Source organism: Varroa destructor, unplaced genomic scaffold, assembly GCF_002443255.2.
Source record: "Varroa destructor unplaced genomic scaffold, Vdes_3.0 BEIS01000006.1, whole genome shotgun sequence".
Classification (NCBI taxonomy): domain Eukaryota; kingdom Metazoa; phylum Arthropoda; class Arachnida; order Mesostigmata; family Varroidae; genus Varroa; species Varroa destructor.
The window spans coordinates 9895672-9916137 of NW_019211459.1; the positions used below are offsets into that span (position 1 = coordinate 9895672).

At 42.4% G+C, this 20466-nt stretch overlaps 1 protein-coding gene across 5 annotated transcripts in view; it reads left to right on the forward strand.

Moving 5' to 3' along the window:
- The window catches only part of nAChRalpha6 (nicotinic acetylcholine receptor alpha6), a 237092-nt gene that overhangs the window by 181121 nt on the left and 35505 nt on the right, over window positions 1-20466 (forward strand). For all 5 annotated transcript variants that reach the window (XM_086993872.1, XM_086993875.1, XM_086993871.1 and 2 more), the window contains exons 4-6: window positions 517-626; window positions 13461-13717; window positions 14121-14315. In XM_086993872.1, coding sequence (XP_086849998.1) covers window positions 517-626; window positions 13461-13717; window positions 14121-14315 — 562 coding nt within the window. The remainder of the gene's footprint in view (window positions 1-516; window positions 627-13460; window positions 13718-14120; window positions 14316-20466) is intronic.

A 20466-nucleotide genomic window follows, 5' to 3' on the forward strand; every position in this document is an offset into this window, starting at 1 on the left:
TGGCACACAATGTTAATTCAGACCGATTTTTGGCCAGAAATTTCCAATGCGACCGCAAATGCGTCTCCGGTCACACACAGAACCACACACATATACTATGTTGTTTAGTTCGTTACTTTTAAAAATAAGCCTGGTACATAGGGCATCTGTGATTTAATTTCTCGACAATATAACTACTTTAAACGAACGCTGAGACGAGCGAAAGCTCAAGATTATCTACTATGAACTTAAATTTTCATTCAATTATCAGATCCGATAGCCGTTTGACGCAAGGTAAACTTCTTTCTAACTTTTTTTTTCTTGTTTTATACAAATCATGATGGACAACGCAATAAATGTTAAACTGCACGCAACTGTATAAATAGGTACTTTTATCTAATGCCGTAACTTATCATATGATACAAACAATGCAAATGATGCACAAACAGTGAAGCCCATTTACTGTCCACAGTAGACTGAAATGCATATCTCCGATTTGATGGGCATAATCTGGCATCAACGACGTTGACGTTTCAGGACTGGGTTGACGTCAACCTTCGCTGGGACCCCGTCAAGTATGGGGGTGTCAGCGATCTACGAATACCTCCGCATAAAATATGGAAGCCAGACGTTCTCATGTACAATAGGTGAGTGCACATATATGGCTTCGATTTAGTTATTGAATTTATAATAGCGGTATAGATAGTTGTTTCCCAGCATATTTAAGAAGCGATAGCAATCGGGGTTTGTTGGGTAGGTAATAGTTTGTTGGTGTCTTTGTGGCCTTAACTACGTCTGAATTTCCCTACGGGAATTTTCTGATTACGGACATTTTGACATCTGCGATATACCTCTGATATCTGTAATGTTCAGTGCCATCAAATTACGTATTGCTGCGGATTTGCGCGTGATGGCTGGAAGAGAGATCGTTATTATTGGTATTGATTTTTATTATATTATCGGTGGAAATTTTTAGTATGGTTGTACTTATAAGCTAGGAAACTGCACAGAAAGATAGCAACCGATCGCCGAATTCTAATAGGGATATTGTGTTTCCTATTGCGAGACTTGTATCGTCGTATAACGTAACGTCCGCCACCTTTTACATGGCTTCCTGTATACGTCAGCACAGTTTCGCGAAAAAATGACGAAGTAAGCTTTCGAGGCTACGTCAACAACAGACGACAGACAGTAATGCCGCGGTGGAGGCATTTTCACTGCGTGTTAATCCTTGATTGCCCACATTTCGACGTTCGTCCGGAACACGGCAGAAGTACGCACTGTAATATGCTCGTTTGGAAGGTAGACAACCGATGAAAGAAAAAGAATGAGACAGGAGTATCAATCTATGATCGGTGTTACAAATAAAACATCGATCCCAAAACCTACCGACAGGCCTAAAGGACACGCTCCAAAAATATCCACGAAAAAGAATTTTGTTTAGAGCTCTAATGATGTGGACCTCGTTCCCCAGTTTATTCTATCGAATCCTCTAAAGGACAGCACTTCGCTAGAAAAGCGGATTAACGAAAGAATTATATTTACGATGATGACTACAAAGGAAGGTCTGTTTGAAAAAGGGCCTCATATTACAATAATTCAGTGTATAACACTGTATTTTTAGGAACATGGCTTCTGCTGAAACTTTTCCAGCTGCTGGACTATAAAGAAGAATCAAACCCTAATAGGGCAGCAACGGAAGAGCCAGTTGCTATAGTGGGCTTGGTTTTTCACAAGGAAGCTCCGTAAAAATTTTGTGATTCGCGAATCGCACCTATTGCAAGGTGAAGCAAATCGGGTTGCCTTTGACATGCACAGGGTTTGCTCGTTATTTCAAGTTCGTGACTTGATAGCGTAATGTCTTAAATCCTTGGTAACCCACTCTGTTTATAGTCTTCTTAGTAAAGCATAAAAACGAGTTGTTTTTATAAAATACAATGGGCTAACTAGCTACGTTTCCGCTAGCTACTTCTTGTTTCCGCTTCGGCAACCTGAAATATTTACGGCTCCTGTATAGCAAAAAAGAAAAAAAACGATTATTATTAACTCGCGCATAGATCATAATATACGTCTGCTAAAACCACTCCACTCCACTCCACGGTAAATTAGCACAATTTGAAGACTAGTCAGCTTCGTTTCATGTTCCCTGGTATAAAAGTCTTCGTGGCATTCTTTTCGATCCTCTATAGACTCAATGTATGGTAGCTGAAGTGCTCGGATAGCTGCTCCACAGCTTTCTACCCTGTGTCCGTCCACCCTTGGCGGCCTATGACAGGAAGTATCAATAAATTTAAAGCTGAGTTATTTTTGCGGACACCCTGTTTCGTTTGGGCCCTGCTGGCAATAAAGCTACCCAGCATTGGGTAAATATTGGTGTGTAAAGGGCATGAAGCAGGAGCAAAATAAGCCTCTGGGTCCAGCTGCCTACTGTAGTTGATTCCGGCTTGTTTCAATGGACCCCTACCTTTTTCAGAGAAACTAAGTAAACATTTTCAAGCAATATGCAGCCAAGCCTCTCGTGCGTACAAAATGTTTGAAAATATCAAAATTACAATTGAGGAATGAAAGAAAAAGGAACTATATTGGTTTATAGTATCCATCTGCGTATGCTTGTAACGCCATTATCGCGTTCAATGGTGATACGAATGTAAAGTTCTCGAGTAGTGCTAGGGGCAATAACTGTTGTTGCGCTTTGAAGGTACACAATGTTCTTATTAGCATCAGGTAAACTGGATTCAATTAGGTTTCTATTCGTCAACTCACTAGCGTTTCGCTACATGAGCCATTCTCTTGAGCTTTGCCAGCGATGCCAATAGTTGGCCTATGTCTGCTATGTACGGGATGAACGTTGTCAGTAGAAAAAGCTTCGTTAATAAAGTAGATTACATTTTCTCTTATGCTCCAGACAATAAACGACCTGGTACCTTAGTCCTCTAATCGAACGTTGTTGTAACTAGGGAACGGCTGTGTTTCCTGATGATTACTGATTCTTCAGTAAACAGCCAATCCTTATGATTTACTCGTACACGTAGAGCAAATAAAATTTTAAAAAAAAACCATCAGAATTTTTACTCATGCATTGACGAAACAGTAGCTGATTAAATCTCTGTTCCAAAATATGCACTTCCTTAACGTCAAGACTGAGTTGATAACAAAAGCCGACCGTCCTGTGGTCCTAACGAATAACATTCCCACTAGACTTTTTGGTATAAAATATAGCTTCCGTCCGCCTTTTAGCAGCCCCTTGCCCATTTTCTCTGGGCGTTGTTCTAGCAAAGCACTCCGTACACCAACGTGTTCTGGGTTAAGCTTCGTCTTTTATACATAGTACTTACAGTCATAGATCCGGATATCGGTCTGAAAAAACCTTATCTTATTCCCCTACGGGAAAAAGGCGCAGGAGTAATCCGGCCGCAGAACTGTAGTCGCTACTGCTGTATGCTGGTTTTATCAATATTTAGAATTCTGAACGCCACATAGTACGCACAACGTGGTCATGCTATATAGCGGTGCTGTTATTAACGACTGAGTCCAAGAGCTGGTGTGTGTGATTTGGTGGTCAACGATTCACTGGCATGATTTATAAATACAAAGACAGGGTTGACGATTAAGGACTAAGACAGCATAGAATACTGTTTGCCTGCTAATATAGCGTGAAATATCCACGATAGGAACACATATATTAAAGGGACGGTTAATATGCTATCGTCTGTTGTAATACGCAATGTGCTACCGTGCCCTAACGGTAAGTGCTCGTGACACGTAGAAGTTACAAGATGATTCGATAAGTGTATGCTGGACTCATTTGAACCCATATTTTTCCAATAATGAGGTCGCTGTCTCAGGTCGTATTATGTTTGTAGAACGAAGGAGGATAGCATAAGCAAATATGTTTGATAGTATTATTTGTCTCCTTTCTGCTCCTACGGATGGGCACGTCTACGACGTACGCAAGCTTCTGGACCAGACTAGTGCAAAGTTTCGCTGCAAGGTTTCGCCAAAATCTGTGCGTAACTTGCTATTTCTTTCGCAAGAAAAAATCGAGTGAAAATACGAAGGTCTAAGTTTCATGTATATAGTATTAAAGAGCGTATAACTATAAGAAAGGTTTTATTACCTGACGCACCGAGCCGGATAGAATGTCCAATAAATATAACCCGTCACGCAAGCAACCCCCTAGCTTTTTAATATAAGGTAGCACCAACGTATAGAAGAATATGGCTATGGCTTGCCCTTAGTCCATTACTTTGAACCCTCTTATGCTTGTAGTTGTCTATAGTCACAATGCTCGGCTGCACAGGACTGCGCTATTTTACCCTTTCAAGGTGACATTAATAACATTAACTTTAAAAAATAATTTCGTCGCGTCTATTCGTAGTCTGTTTTTTTAACCATTTTTCTCGTGCCCCAGTAAAACTATGAATCCGTCATTGCAGAAGCGATTATTACGAAAATATCGAGACTTCTCGCACAGGATTCATGCGCTTTATACGAAAATGCCGACGCTAGTCCACCCTCAGCCAGTTTGCTGTTTCGGTGAAAGCAGAACATTTTTTGCTACGGGCAAAGTAGAACCAGCACGGGCCCCGGTGCTCGGGGCTATTCCCGCGCCGATGCTCGTATTATGCAAATCTCTCGTGTGTGCGTCCCCACTTATTCTAGGTAACGCCCGTTCAGTCGATGCCACTGCCAAGCATCCGGAATTCTGGCGTAACAACAGCAAAACCTGCCTCCTTTTGGGCACTTCGTTGCTGAGCGGTGCGTAGGTCATGTTTGCTAGAAACGATCTGTAAGCCGGCGAAATTTGCACTGATCTCTTGTGCGGTGAACGAACGCGATTTGGGATTATTAAAATTCTGAACTTCGTCGTCGATAGTAGCATGTTCAGGACGGATTACTCTTACAGACATTATACAGCATGGCATAGGTCAATGGCGACAGTGAATCTACCGGAATATCTAAATGAGTTTGATAAATCTCATCCTTTTCATGATGAGCAAGCCATCACAGCATTGTATAACATAATTTTTACTATAGTTATTAGTAGCGTCAACTTTACGGCCTGTGACCATCTCTAGGGTAGGTGGGGATCTGCGGATCGTACTATGGAACTTATGTATTCACTCACAGGCAAAAAAGTTCCGACGTAGTTTGTCGCGTGCGAACGCGTTTGCAACTACGTAATTAAGTTCGCTTGCATTTGTCAGCTATGAAAAAGTGCTAAGTTCTGCAGCCAACTGTCATATAGAAGCGAGATGCGAAAAATGACGGAACACGCCCGAAACGTTGAGTTACTAGTACGGCATAGTTCGACTTTTCGAAATCGTCTGAGAAGTTTTTTTTGTTTAACTTAACCAAATTTTTCACCTGGGTACCACATTACATGTCCTGAATGAATTTTTGCAGGAACTATAACCCGCTAAACGAACCAAATAGGAGTTGCTTCAACATCAGAGATAAACGGGCATAGAAAAGTTAGTTGTGCCCACAAAGAAAGCTGCTCTGTTTAGCAAACTGCTTGACATTCGGCTGACGACAAACTGTTATTTTAATTTTTTGACATAAAAGAGTAACGGATAGGGTAGTTTTTTTCGTAGGTACCGATTTAGATAGACAGTGTTTGTATATGCAAAGTTTTTAATTTTGATGGTATTTAATTCCGTTCTTTTATTTCATTAATCACTTGTAAAAGGATGAAGTTTGTGGACACATTGTACGAATCCTTTTAACAGCCTATATGTCCACTGTGCATATACTTGAAGTAATCTTATCCTATAACGATAAAATATCGCAAGGAGAGTATAATGTATTATGCAATTTATATGAATGGCTTAAATCTCATGCTTCTTTTGTTTGGCCGTGCCAGCAGCGATTTCCAGCTTTGAGGACAGATCAAAAACTCACCGATTTAAGCTGCTGCCTTCATTAAAAATCTGAGAATTAATGCCGGCCGCCCCTTTTAAGATACTCGCATGCACGATACTTTCAATTCATAATACGATCTTGTCGGCCTCACTGATGCATGCACGATGCGTTCTCGTGAGCTGTGCTTGAAATTTTCCTCTGATTTCACGCAGATAGAAAATTGTACGTGATTCAGGCTATGGTGTGTGCTACGGCTAGCGGTGAACACTCGTAATAGACAAAAGTCGCGACGGCGTTAATAACTAGAAGAGGTATTCTGCGTAACTCACGCAACTCTTACGTTACGTTCCATCCAAGCTTAATGGGCATCGAAACCACCGAGAACGAATTTAATTGTTTTACATCGAGCAGTCGGCAGAAGAACGAAGCACTGCAAACGGACCCGGCCAGTGGTCCGGCTAAAATGAGCGGACAATTACTACACGAAAACGACATAATGTTCATTCCATCGATGTTTACCGGCGTCAGCCAGCGATAGCTAGAGATGCAGCGCCGTGGTTTGCCACCATTCAGCAGTCCATCACGTTTTGCCTCCCTCTGTGTTCGCCGAGTTCTACGTCTAATACCGCCATTAGACATTTCGTTACATTGCTGGCTCCCAGCACGAAACGAAGTGTCTATGCCTGTGTTACGGCTTATACCACAACGTATTCCTAAAACCTACAGGCAAATACGTTACCCGTTAAGCTAACACAGAGGAGCATTCCTCCCTATTTTAGTCTCATCCAACGTCTAAGTCAACCTAAATACACGGCCCACTTCGTCGCCTGTTTTACTTTTTCGATGTTTTTGGAGGTAATCCGCCCCTTTCTATATCGTTCTGTTGTATTTTGCTCACTTTAGTTTTCGATCTTTTAGTTGAATCGTCTTTACGTCACAACCGCAAATTATTGTTTTCGGTCTTTCCGCCACAGTTCAGTCTCGACTTTATTTCATTGGCGTGTTAACGCATTCCGTATTTTCAATGGATCGCCCTCGCTGTTGATTCTGTTTTAGTGCGTGCCACTACTGCTACCGACCTGCTGCTCTTCAAGTTACTGGGTTGGCCTCTTTTAGCCTAACTTCGTTGCCCTTTTCGGAATCATTATTTCATTGCCCTCTACTGCTCCGACTTTCTTCCGGCTCAACTCGTCAACATTAGACCCGTATATTTCCCTTTCCCTACTCATGCTACTGCTATTGGTAACTGTAACGGGCTTAGATTTATCAGTTCGTTTTTGATTTTTCTTCGCCATCGCAGGCTTGTCTTTTTCGGTTTTATTATTCCGATTCATTCATTGTTGTTCCCCGCTCTGCCCCACGTTTGTGTTCGCTGCGTGTCTTAGCCCGTTTCCGGTTTAACTCGACGTCTTCTTTCTCTCCTTTTGAATCTGTGCAGTTTTTTCATTTTGCCTCTGTCAATCTCTATTTTCCTAACTATCCTTCTGTTCCGCATTGTCTCTCTCTGTGGCTGCGTGTCTTTGTGACGGCCGGCAACCGCTCTTGTCGCGCCCCTTTCATTGTCGTTGTTCAGGCGAGAATGGAAAGAGCATGCACGTACCATTAAAGCTATCTTTGCTTAGGTATGATTCAGCCTAGTTAGGGCCAACTAGATTATTGGCACGCTAAACGGAATTGGCAACGGCCGACTCAATCGAGCCAAACCTTCCCAGTCTATTGTCGTCTTGGAATTTGAATTTACTAACTTACCAAAGCGTTCGCCTTGTCCCCGCCGTTGCCAAATCGAAACATAGGGCGGCATGTCGCAACGCTCAATTCCGTTGCTTCTTCCCCTTCCGGGTATAGAAGGTTAAAGACCTCGTTGGGTGGAGTCGGCCGTCGCTTGAGTCTTGGAGTCATTGTCTTCGTTGTTTATAAATGTCGAGTGGCAGACATAACAGCAGGGACAGTAGTGTCATCGGCAATTATGGCAGTGACCTGCTACTTAAAAAGCTGCTATTCATTCCCATAAATATTAGCTCAGACATCTGTTTATCGAGGGGACGGATACAACTGAAGCCCCGGCCTGTAGCGACCCAGGTAGAGGATTTGGGTAAAGCAAGCCTGTCTCTACCTCGCTAATATCTGATCGCTGACATCCTGTGCTAGTCACTTAGTATCTAGTAGTTCCGGTAGTTGAGTGAACCTTTGCGGACCCAGCGTCCTTCCCTCCATCGACGATTCTCATAGCTGCCCACCTTCGAAAAACATGTCTCTTTTTTCTACTTTTTTGTGCTTAATCTGCCGCCCCGACCATGGCACGATTGCTAACACTGCAACCGCTTTTCTGGTCGTTGCAGTCCTTTCGCTCTCTCCGATACAATACTTTGCTTTTAGAATACGGAGAGAAAAAGGGTAAAGGGAAGAAGGAAACAACTTCTATCGGATCCGACCGTTCTCATCAATTTTGTCGATCCCGATTGTGCGTTGTGGCCAACCTCTTACGTACACTTCTTTCTGTGGCGCAAAAGCGGTGGCGGATCGTTATTGAGGCTTCTCTTTCCGTTTTTCCGTCGTCGATTGCTAGACCTCCAGCCGTTTGCATTATTGCGCTTGTGATATCCTTTAGCGTACTCTTAGACTCTGTCCCGCACGGAAAATGAAACTGGAATAGGCTAAACTGGAAGGGAATTGGTGTATTAATACCTAGGTAGTAGACAACCAATATCGCGGAAGCAAAGCAAATGAAACCTGTAAACACGAACCAAGTTGTTACCGCAGTAGCCTTAAACCCTCTCAAGTAACAGTAACAGGTAAGACTAAAAAAAGTAAGATCCGATAAAATTTGATTATTCTATTCGTGTACACGGCAGGAGCTACAATGACAGGAGAGTGGGCGATGCAAAATGCATGAACGTCCATATATATATATATATATATATATAAAGCGCGTGCGAGGGAAAGAGCGAGGTGCATTCGAAGTACTTAGGCATGGAAAGGGACCGTTCACTGATGGAATGAAAAACATGATTTCGCTTACTACAACAAACGTTACCCGGAGGTTGAAGCTGGCGTTCCTGATAAGTTTAGCCAGTATGAACAGAAAACCTGTGGGTATCAGATTTTGCGATATGTTCTTCAGTTAACATCAGATTTCTTCTTTTTGTTGTCGAAGATTTTTTGGTAGTACTAAAAGAGACTGCTTAGTTAATCTATTATAAATTTGTTACTCGCCACGTGGCTACTGTGTGAGATGAAGCGTTATTTATTTATTTCAAGGAAGCTGAAAGCTGTTGTTAGGAGTCTACAATATAATGAAGGATAAATAGAAAAATTGCTATGCATAGGCAATGTATTGTCGATAAATGAGCTACAATTTGATTCTGTAAATGGCCTCTATAAGAGCTTTTCGGGTACCGTGATTATACATGTGATTAAACACAATTATTTCATGCGAAACGATATTTTACCTTCATATACTTCACGGAGAACATTCATTGGTCGTCTTAGTTTACCATCGGTATGACATAGATAAACAATGGAGCATACTACACTTTCTAGCGTCGACTATACAATCGACATGATAAAATGCGGTACAACTCCTGTGGTTGTCTTCGTTTCGGTGAAGTCGCTCGACTTCTTTTCTATCTTCTATCTTCCCCGACTGTCGCATGCTTATAATTGCTAAACGTCCCTAATTCATGCATTACATGACATTCCTTCGACCTAAAAATCTGATTAAGCATGTTATCGAGATATATTAGACCATCGACCAGAGTTCGAGCCGATGTTTTTGGAAGCCTCCTCGAAACACGACTACTTCTATCTTTATATGAATCGTTCCTTACTGGCAGCTCCCGCCATTCGTCCTCGTGATAGCTTTGTAAATAACGTATTTGCCTGCTGATCTTAGAGACTCGTAGGGATTTAGCCGCGATAGATACACTTCGTTTGTACTCAGAGCCAGCCGTTTAACGGAATGCCTAGTGGCGACACTTGGCGTAAGGGGCGAAACGTTTAGCTTATTCCATTAACCCTAAAGGAAAGAAAGCCACTATACTCATGCGGTGAAACGAGGAAACCCTCGAGAGTAGGTGCAAGCAACCAGCGAAAAGGCGTATATATATATATATATATATATATATATATATATATATTAATTGTATTAACGATAAGCTTACCAATTTCATCAACCCGAATCAACGACCAGGTGCGGTACAGAGTTGTCCGTCTACTGAACTTAGTGGTCGGTGGTGATGACAACGACGGATTATAAACGGACTTCCATTAACGGATTTCTTCGTTTGAAGAAGACAAAGTTGATTAAATTAAGTGGATTCTGCAAGAACACTGGTATCGGTTGGGCAGTTTTGAGCTATGTTGTGAGCGTGAAGATTTAGACGATTCAATGGCTTCCTGCTTGACAAGGAACCTCTTGTACAGGAGTTGTTAGAGGTTACACCTATTAAACGTGCTTCACTGTCGCTCTTCTTTCTCCGCTAACTTCAACAGTAAAACGGCAAGGTATTACTGCCAGTTCTTGGATCAGTTTTCACTGTTGGCTTCGAAACTCGTAGCAAAAAGTAGCCATAGCGGTCATAAGTAGTCAGTGGAGGCAAAATAGTGGGCTGTTAAAGTAAACAAACTTAATCCCTACTTAAAGGTTCAGCTATTCAATAACAATCGATTTGTCCGCTTCGACTACCCATTAGGGAAATCATTTTGAAGAGCACTAGACGCGTGCTATGTTTATTTTTGTTTCGATTATTGCCATCTGAAAGCATTGTTATTATTATCAATTCTTCTATGACGTTTGGTGGGCCACCAGACACGATATGGCTCTGTATCGTTGAACGGGGCAACAATACACCGACCAGTGTCTTTATTTACCCTAAAGCGTTTATAATTATTAGGGGACGAAAGTAGAGGAAAAAGGTTCTACAAAAGATTGAGGGGAGGGATAGAAGGTTGGCACAGGAGAAATAAGGTTGAAAACGTCTTTGACAGACGCGAATCTTCTCAGGCACTTGTCCTGCCGCCACAAGATGTCTGATCAGTAAGAACAATAATAATGTGTCGAACCACGACAAGAAAATTTATAACCAATCAACCAGAAGAAAGAAAGCGTGGCCACTTATTTATGCTGGAGGTTTGTCTTTATGATGACTGTGACTTGAGCAATTATTCTATAACCGATCAACGACTGCGAAACTTCCGGTATTTATAGGTTGTCACATAAATGGTTTTATTAAACCTATGTTTATTGTAATATGCATTATATATAGCGCTAGAGTTACATTTTTCTGCCGCATCATAAAGATAAAAAAAGGAAAACACCGAATAATCCACATTCTAATAATTATATCAACTATTAAGATCTTTTCAGAATTTCCCTTGATAAACTGGTACCATCCTTTTTACTGTCTTCTAAATCCCGTAGCTTATTTTACATTCATTTCCTGATGCTACCAGAGGGTTCGGGAGCGCATCACCCAATAACGTTACCGCCCAAAATCCCCAAGCTCCCCCTTCTTTTTTCCGTTCAATCGCCCGCCATATATCCAGATCCGCAGGGTTGCAGGCACGGCAAACACCATTTCCTTTTACTACTCTCTTGGCAATTCTTCTTTTTCTCGGCTCCGTCCGGCAACTGTACTCGACAATCTATCAGACTGTCACACCATCTATCTGTCGTACTGATACGTTCGTCGCTATCGCGTTCGTCTTTGCCGGTTTCGTTACTGCCTCACGATTTCTGCCACCAACGTCGTACTGCTGCTGTAACCGCTATGATTTATTACGATAAGGTACAACCAGCGAGCGGCTCTAGTGAGAGCACCGCAATGCGGGCAACATGCTCAAAATCGAAAGAGATATTTAAAATTCAAAGTTACTGTAACCACCCACGCATACTGGTACGTGGCGCCATTGCTCCTGTCGTCCTTACTACGACGGTCCACAGAAACCGCTTCCATAGCCGCTGGTTAGGAACGCTGTTCCTTTCGAAGAGCTTTATCGTGCGGCTAGTGCCAGTGCGGCGAGGAGCCTCCTAAAAAGACAGCCGGTAGCAACGAAGCGACATCAGCTGAACCACGAGCTTACTCAATAAAAACGCATTGACTCCCATGCGAGTCGCGTGACAGAGATAGCGAAGCTGTTGGGGCTGGCCGGATTCGTTGCTCCATTGCATCTGTCGTCGACTGTGGCGTGTGGTGGTGACATACATTTTGTTTTTGGTCGATATGCTATGCACTGGCCAAAGCGTACGTCCGCCCTGCAGTTCATAAGCAAGCGAACTTTCTTTGGAAACATAAACGAAAGATTGCGGTAGGTTGGTTGAGGATGCTGTCTGTCACAATCTTCGACAGAGCAGAACGACAATGGGGGGTAGTGAACGACAATCTAAAACTGTTTCTCACGATCCTCTTTCTTCGACTTTATTTCCATTTAGTGCTGCAATTTCAATACATGGAAATGTGAGGCAAGTGCGAGATAAAGTGAATATTATCCGTTTTTGTCAGACTTCTAGTAACTGTGTCAAGAAATTATGTCAGTTATAGTTGCAAATTGGGTATCGACTTTGGAAGAATTTCGAAAACATAAAACGACGGCTGCAGACGCGTAGTACAGACGTACACGTTGTAAATGCCGGCAAAAGTGTCTTGAGACAAATAAGGCAATATCTATAATTTGGTCCTTAGGTGAAGTTTATGTCGGAAAAGCTTCAGTAGAATATTCGCGCTACTATAATTTGGAAAATTCCTCTTTTTTTTTGTGCATACTTGTTTACATCTTTTGTTATTTCGGAGCACGTCGCTTGACCTCTATACCTACAGATGAAAACATTACTAAAAATGAAAACATGGTAATACAGGTTTCTGTGTCGATCTATCATCTATCTAACCTAAACGCGTATCTGACTACCGAGACACATATTCGATAGCGGCAGGAAGCCGCTGCTAGTAGTGAGAAGCCGAGAAATGTCGCTTGAATCACTCAGCATAGTCACTGTATAGAAAACAAGCCTCTGACTTATTCTATATGAAACAAGGGAGAAGTGGTCAAGCGCTTAGTCAGATGGTAGGCTGTGAACAAGCCACCTGTTGCTGCCGTCTATGGCGCATGCTGAATGCCTTTGGGTGTTTGGGTGTAGGCCAAGCGTCGACATCCGAGGTCTCCAAAAGGTAATAGCCTCGACAAATGGACCAACAAGATTGTTCCTCTCGGAAATCACATTCCTCTCAACTAGAGAGTTCGAACCGCAGGACAATCATGGAGAAACCAAACGGCGACAATAGGCAAGAAGATGTAGGCCCGATCAGACAAATGGTTCAATTGTTGGTCCATCGCATAAACTGGCCAATATCATGAGGGACAGATTGAAAATGCTCTGAAAAGTAAGGTAAGAACTGGTCTTTGCATTGGTACTAATAACAGGCGATTGTTCTCTCAATGCTAAAAGCACTATTCTGCAGAAGAGTGAGAGAAGCCCCTTGGGGGACCGCTACCGCTACTAGCATTGGTACTATTAGAAAAACCATTTTCTTTCGTAAGGACGTTTTAATCTAATTGTTTTAATGTTCCTCGTCGCTTGCAGCAATAGCTATACTAAAACCTATTTATTGTCACACTTTCAGCGCTGACGAGAAATTCGACGGCACGTACCCCACAAACGTGGTGGTACGAAGCAACGGCAGCTGCAATTATATTCCACCAGGCATCTTTAAGTCGACATGCAAGATCGACATCACGTGGTTCCCGTTCGACGATCAAATGTGCGAGCTCAAGTTTGGATCGTGGACATATGCAGGGCTACAGTTGGACCTTCGCCTCAACTCCGAGGACGGTGGTGACTTGAGCTCATATATTCAAAATGGAGAGTGGGACCTGCTGGGTAAGTGGAGTGCAACATGACACATAACGAGCATTACGTGTAATAACTTGTAACCTTCCCTTCATGACCCTAGCAGCTTACAGCATCGAAATTTTACGCTAGCAGACTACTTTAGCTTTTTATCTAACGGATCAGGGCCCAAAGATCTTCTCTACATACTGTGGTTATACTCTAAGTGCAGATGCATGACTCGTTCGTTAGTGGCTGTCCTCTTCTAATGCCCATATGCCGTACTGATCATTTGTCACGATAAGATATGAAGCAGCGATGTCTATATAGTTACCATGGCAATGCGCCCGAAGCAATACGCATTAAAGACTACTAGCTATCGCTACTTCCATCTTTGCTGGCTGCTGTTCATTTTCGTCTTTGCTATATGACCGTTTACGGCTTCGCTCGTCAGGGTTACCGGGTGTTCGCAATGAAATCACCTACACATGCTGCCCCGAGCCGTACATCGACATTACTTATACGATCAAGATTCGCCGCAGGACGCTTTACTACGGAGTGAACCTGATTATACCCTGCGTGCTGATATCATCCATGACACTGCTGGGTTTCACGTTGCCTCCGGACACAGGAGAACGGCTAACCCTCGGTGAGTTCGGTTGACTCAACATGATTCTTACGACCGATTAGTATAACGTGTAGTCGATACTATTTACCAGAAGTTAGAGAAGATTAATGCTTACCCTTCATTTGCTCTTATTGCCAATTGACTTATGGCTTCGTACATTTTGTTACCTGTTGAGGTTGACGCAAAATTCTATATAGTTCAATATATAATTCAAGGAATCCTTTTTAATGCAAATATTCTTATAGCACCAGAAATTGTATTCACTTTGAGCAGAAACTTGATTCAAGTTTATACACATATACGAGGCGTAATTTCGACTGGGAATTGCCCTTTGCGTTTATGGAGGGGACGTTTTTCATTTTCATCAGCACTATTGTTCCGCTGTCATCGGAAGGAGATCGATCTCAGACATCGTTGATGGCCCGCGCTGCTTCGCACTTCACCCTACCGCCCCAGTTCGCGTGTAGCATTCAGAAATCATGAAGTCACGACTTTCTTCGAGTTATATTTGCCTACAGCTATAAAACTCTACCTAACGCTATAAAAAACAAAGTTCTGTTCGAATACGAGTATGTGTCGTATTTTGAGCGCAACGAATACTACTCTATAAGCAGGCTTTCAAGGCGGCAAGTTACCCCTACATAAACGAACCAATAACACACTTTTTTTCAAAACAGACGCAAGGATCCATAATGCCACCATTTCGTGGCCAGACATTTCAACCCTGATGCGAACTATGCGTATGTATTCTCTCCGTATACTGTTCGTGTGTAGAGCGATCACGACAACGTTTTTTGCGAAAAATTACACAATACAATACAAAAACAAACCAGTACTTATGCGTATGCTCGCATTCGGGCGCTGCTGTCAGACGTCACAAATAGTACCACGTGTGCATCATGCAGCGAAGATCGCTTACAGCTGCCGCTCGATAGGAAACATAATAGTGCAAAGGACACAACGTATTTTACCGTAGCACTCGAGACTGTGCGTTTGGAATCATAATGTAGATTTTCAAATGAATCGCTAATTCTAATCCTGTCGAATAGTTGAGGGGCAAACGAATGCAAATTATATTCTGGAACTGTTCAGTTCTATCGTTGAATACATCCCTTGATTTTTGTCAATTATCTGCAGGTAAATCGTACATGCTAGATAATTCGATTCTCGTCAGAAAGCCTTTTAGACCTGAGAATTACGCGTAAAATGTTGACTTTCTCCTGTACGTGAACCTGTCGGCCTAAATACGTGATGGCTTGGGTGCTGCGTCCCATACATCGAAAGCTAATGTCGCACAAAGAATTAAGTACCGAACGACAGGTAGTCACTGCGCGGCACGGGTCAATCCTTACCGGTTCTTAGTAAACCCTGCCGGGAACTCGACTATTCCTCTTCCTATTGGTCAGGCGATAGGGCATCAAGGGCCCACATTACCATTGATGCATATCATCATACACAAATCAAGCTAACAGAAACACTCTAATTAGACACTTTAACTAACACGTTAATTAAAGTATGGTACCGCATGTGTTCGCCCATTTAGTCAACCTGTTGTTGGAGAAAGTAACAAGAAGAGCAGGTATGCGATGCTTGATTTATTTCGTTTGAAAGTCCTAGAAGTTTGACAACGCGACAGCGTAACTGGCACCAAGTCCTCGCAGAATCTTAGCGTTTCTATTAAGAAGCTCGTAGAATATTTGAATAACGTCTGCATTGAATTTTGGACTACAGCAGGCAAAAAAGTGACGTCCTTTTCTTTTCGATCAGAAGGAATGCCTGTATTAGATTATACAAATATTTATACGCCTTTAATGATGTTACATACATAAAGGGCTGGGCGCAGTGTTCGATTCGTCATCTTGGCAAGATAATCTATCTTCTTCAAATACTATCTGACATAACTTAAGCTTCGTTGAAACAATTCATTACACAGAAATACAAGCGTACAAAAAGCATGTTTCTTCTCTGAAATACAGGTATTTTTATTTTATGCTAATAGAACTTTAGCGGAGAAAGCTTCCTTCTCAAATATTAATTATCCATGAAATTCTGTGACGCATTTATCCGCGTCCATTAATCTATGGACAGACGTCAAACCGTTCTAAGCTATTTGAGAACCCTTTGTTGAGCATTTCTCGGCCTTGTTGGCACCAATTCAGATAGGTTCACTGTAGCGATAGGACACGCTATGGATTTTCTAGGACACTGATTTCAATCGCAATATCAACTCGAGAGGAATATTATTGATTACCCTATTGCTATGTCAGAATCCTATCTGGACGAGGACTAGAAGGCCCTTTGCAGAAGCAGCCTACAAAGAAACAGCTCTCTACACAGCATACGTATGGGCCGTTCGCTCCGTAGCGGTCCTACTACGTACTTTAGCCGTCGCAGCAAGTACATTGAAAGGCTCGGCAGTACCATAGACATGCCACCCCCAAATGCTGATTATAACCCGAATCGGTTGTCCATGGCCCTTGTTGAGGCTCGGAGCTAGTATCCATTAGGCGTAATAACATACTTTATTGAACCTCATTGATGATGCAGATCGCAGGGCAAACAGTAATCTAACAATTTAACTAATAATTCAACATCTCGACTTCGTTTTGTAATACAAACAATGCAGAAACGGAAAACAGCAGAGAAAGCGCTCTATTCTATATCGTACTACAGTTAACACTACTCTGCGGTAGTAGCCCATAGGACGTTCCTCCTAACAGAGAACGATACAAAACCTTGGGCGTACAGCACATAATAATGATACTATCCGCCGAAATTACCTATTTGGCTTTTAAGGCTATATGGGGTGCTACGTGCACTTCTCTACACGCTGCACGCGGAGCCTTATCAGAAGCTCTACACACACATACACAAAATACAAGTAACGGCATATATTTTGTACATATTCGTTGAGCGTGCCGAGGGTCTAATCTAAAAAAAAAGAATAAAAAAACAACAAAGTGGGATGAAAAGGACCATGTTTGATTTTTTTTGTCTTATTTGAGCTAACTCGAGCCTTTTTGGGAGATATTGCCTTTTCGTGCATTCGTATAAGTGTACGATAACTTCGTACTTTCCTTTTTGACATCGCCTGGCCACCGATATCGAGGAGCGACGTGTACACCAAATTGAATACCTACGCCGGAGCAAACGCTGTGCGCTGAAAGGAGGTAGTGCTCGATGAAACTCTGTCCGGGTAAATTCTGTAGATTTCAATTTTTGCTATTATTCCTATTTCCATAGTTTACATAAGCACTACTGTCAGCCTCGAAGCAATATACTGAAAAAACAACCGCTTCTTTGGGTACTTTTGAGACAACATTCAGGTACAATATAGAAGACCGCACAGACTCGGTGAGAAGGATAACCGCAACGTCAGACTTCTTTCTCTTACCTGATTCAACCTTGAAGATCCAATGGGCGATCGGCCGCGATTTCACGCCTGCGCTTAGACAACGGCAACAAACGTGTTGAACGTGAAAGCCGCCTCCAAAGCCCAACTGCTTTCTTTGGCTTTCTGTACTAATACATCAAAACGGAAGCGGTTCGTTGCGAGTCCGAACATCTGGAGCTTTCTTCAAATTTCCTCCATTGCTTTTTGGCCCGCTTCCGTCATGTCGGCGATTCTAACAATCTCCGCGATGCGTATATTAATCATATTAAAATATACGCTTAATCCTGATTTATCGTTTGTTTAACAGGACGTTGAAATATTTTTAGTGATTTAATTGCAACTAGAGAAATGAAATAGGTTGGGCTGGGTTTCGTTTTGTTTGCATGCTGAACCTTTTTCGTTTACAATTAGAGTATAAAATCAGTTATAGTAAACAGTATAGCTACGCTAAATGAGGAGACCGAGTATCAATGTTTTGGACGATAGGTTGAAGCATTTTGTGGTCTGTCAGCTCGATTACTGTTCGAATATTAATTTACAGTCTTCATATATATGCCGGTTCATTGGCGTCAAGCGCACTTATCGGATGACCGCAGAGGAAATGATCCAGAGATCTCTGGTCTTTGAAATCAGCTGACCAATAAGGCTATCGTTGCAGGCGATAGTTGAGTCAGCTGCATTTCGTACGGATGACCATGAGGATTTAAATATTGGGTTCGGCAAAAACTTAAGAGGCGACGATTCTAATGCACGAAGATAGTAGTTTTATCTCTCCCATTTCCTTCGACAGCCCTGATATTTTCCTTTGTCGAGCAGTTATTGGCCACGCCCAAATGCAATTCGGTCTCCCACAATGAACCGTTCCACCGTGAAAACAAACGAAAGTTTTTTAACGTTTAAATGCCGCTGAGAATGAGGCTGTCTTTGCTCACCACAGAAGGCTTACATTTGAAGTACCTTCACTAAGGACATTGGAACACCTTGTACTAAACATAATCTAAAAATAATACCTCATATCACTATCTAAACTAATGTATATATGAAATAAAGTTTACAACTTTACGAACCCTTGTTTTACGTCACCGCAGGTTCAAAGCACATGCGTCGCTTTGTCGTTCAATATATGCCCTTTACGTAGTTTGACGAATAAGGAATCAAGAAGGGGAAATACGAAATTTTTACACACATTTTGTAAAATGGTATTTTTTAATATTACAAAAACGCATGGTCCATTTCCTTTTGCGCAGGTTGGAATTATATATGTTCTGACAATTGTTTGTCGGAAAGGCCGAAAACGCAGTGTAAATTCCCAATAATGATACGACTGGATGCTAGTCCTTGAATATATTTCACTATAACCGGCCACAAACCAACTTTGCCGATCGACACATTTACGTGGACGGCCAAGACAAACTAATGTGTAAACGTGCCCGGAAATGGCTCAAACGGAACGGGTGTCTATCTACTCTTTCTACCCAGACTAACTCTTGCAGGGCTTTCGTCTCAGAAAGGATCGAAACTGTCCAGCCAGGTCCCCTTGCAGAATTATGCGAGGCAGTGGGTAATCGATGTTAACGAAGAAGTGTCCCAGCTCTTAAGAGTTTGCAGTTCTTACACTAGTGTAGGGTAGTAGCAAAAGCCGAAGGCTTTCACCTTATCCGAAGGAGACATAACATATATGACCACACGCGGCTACGGGCCTAAGCGGAAGGGTACTGTTTAAGACTAGCTCAAGAATAGCGAGTGCTGATAAAGCAGAATGACTGCTCTTACCGGGTCAGAAATCAGATTTAGTCAACCAGTAGAAGTTAAAAGGGTTTTACACTCCTCTCAATGACAGTGGATTTTAGCTTCTCAGATAGATCCCTGGGCAGGCTCTGTAGAAATAGGAGATTTTGCAGATAGAGGCCACCCAACAGATACGCACCAACATATACGCACATACGCGAAAACACTTTTCAGGAATACCCGCGCCGTTGTATACGGATATATAACAATATACATCCTCGCTTAAACCATTATAATACCTATATAGAACTACAGTCGTGTCGTAATATTGAGTACTTACGCTCCATATTTCTGCTGTACCTTTGGCTTGGCTATGATTCGTTAACTGTACAGAGACCTAATAGTGTGTATTGGGTATGGTCTGTGCGCCCGCTTAGCTAAGTAGTACGCACAGTCTGCGCCAGCTGGTATACAGGCACATAATTACAGGTATGTATGGCGTGAAGACAATATGCGGAACAGTAGGATGTTTATCTTAATACGTCACCCAAGTTTCGAACAGCGCGCGCATACTTGAACTTTGTACATTCATAATTAGACCGTTTTATGAAGAGGTAACATAATGCCTGTCTTGGCAGCAGTAGTATTCCTCTTCAAATCAGAGTTCGCCTGAGGCATGAACAGGGGCAAGTTGGTAGACTCGTTGGAGGGCCGGCTGCAGAAAAGGAGGAAGAAAAAATGAAACAATGTGAAAAGGGCACTAGCTTTAGCCGGATAATAGGCTCGGACTCAATAGGACGTGACGTCGTAAATCTAACCTGGACATGCGACATTGCACCAACCACAAAAGTCACAACACCGATGGTCTTGTTGTAGGCGCCGAGGTCGTTCCAGCGCAAGGAAAGAAAGGTCGAAATGTCAGCAGCCTCATACGAACGTCTTATATGTCAGCCACTCGCAACAGGTCTTCTTAGCATAGCATAGTATTATGGCAGCTGTAACGTTCGTGGCGGTGACTTGGTAGCCGTTTTTGTCCCTTGTTGCCTCGAC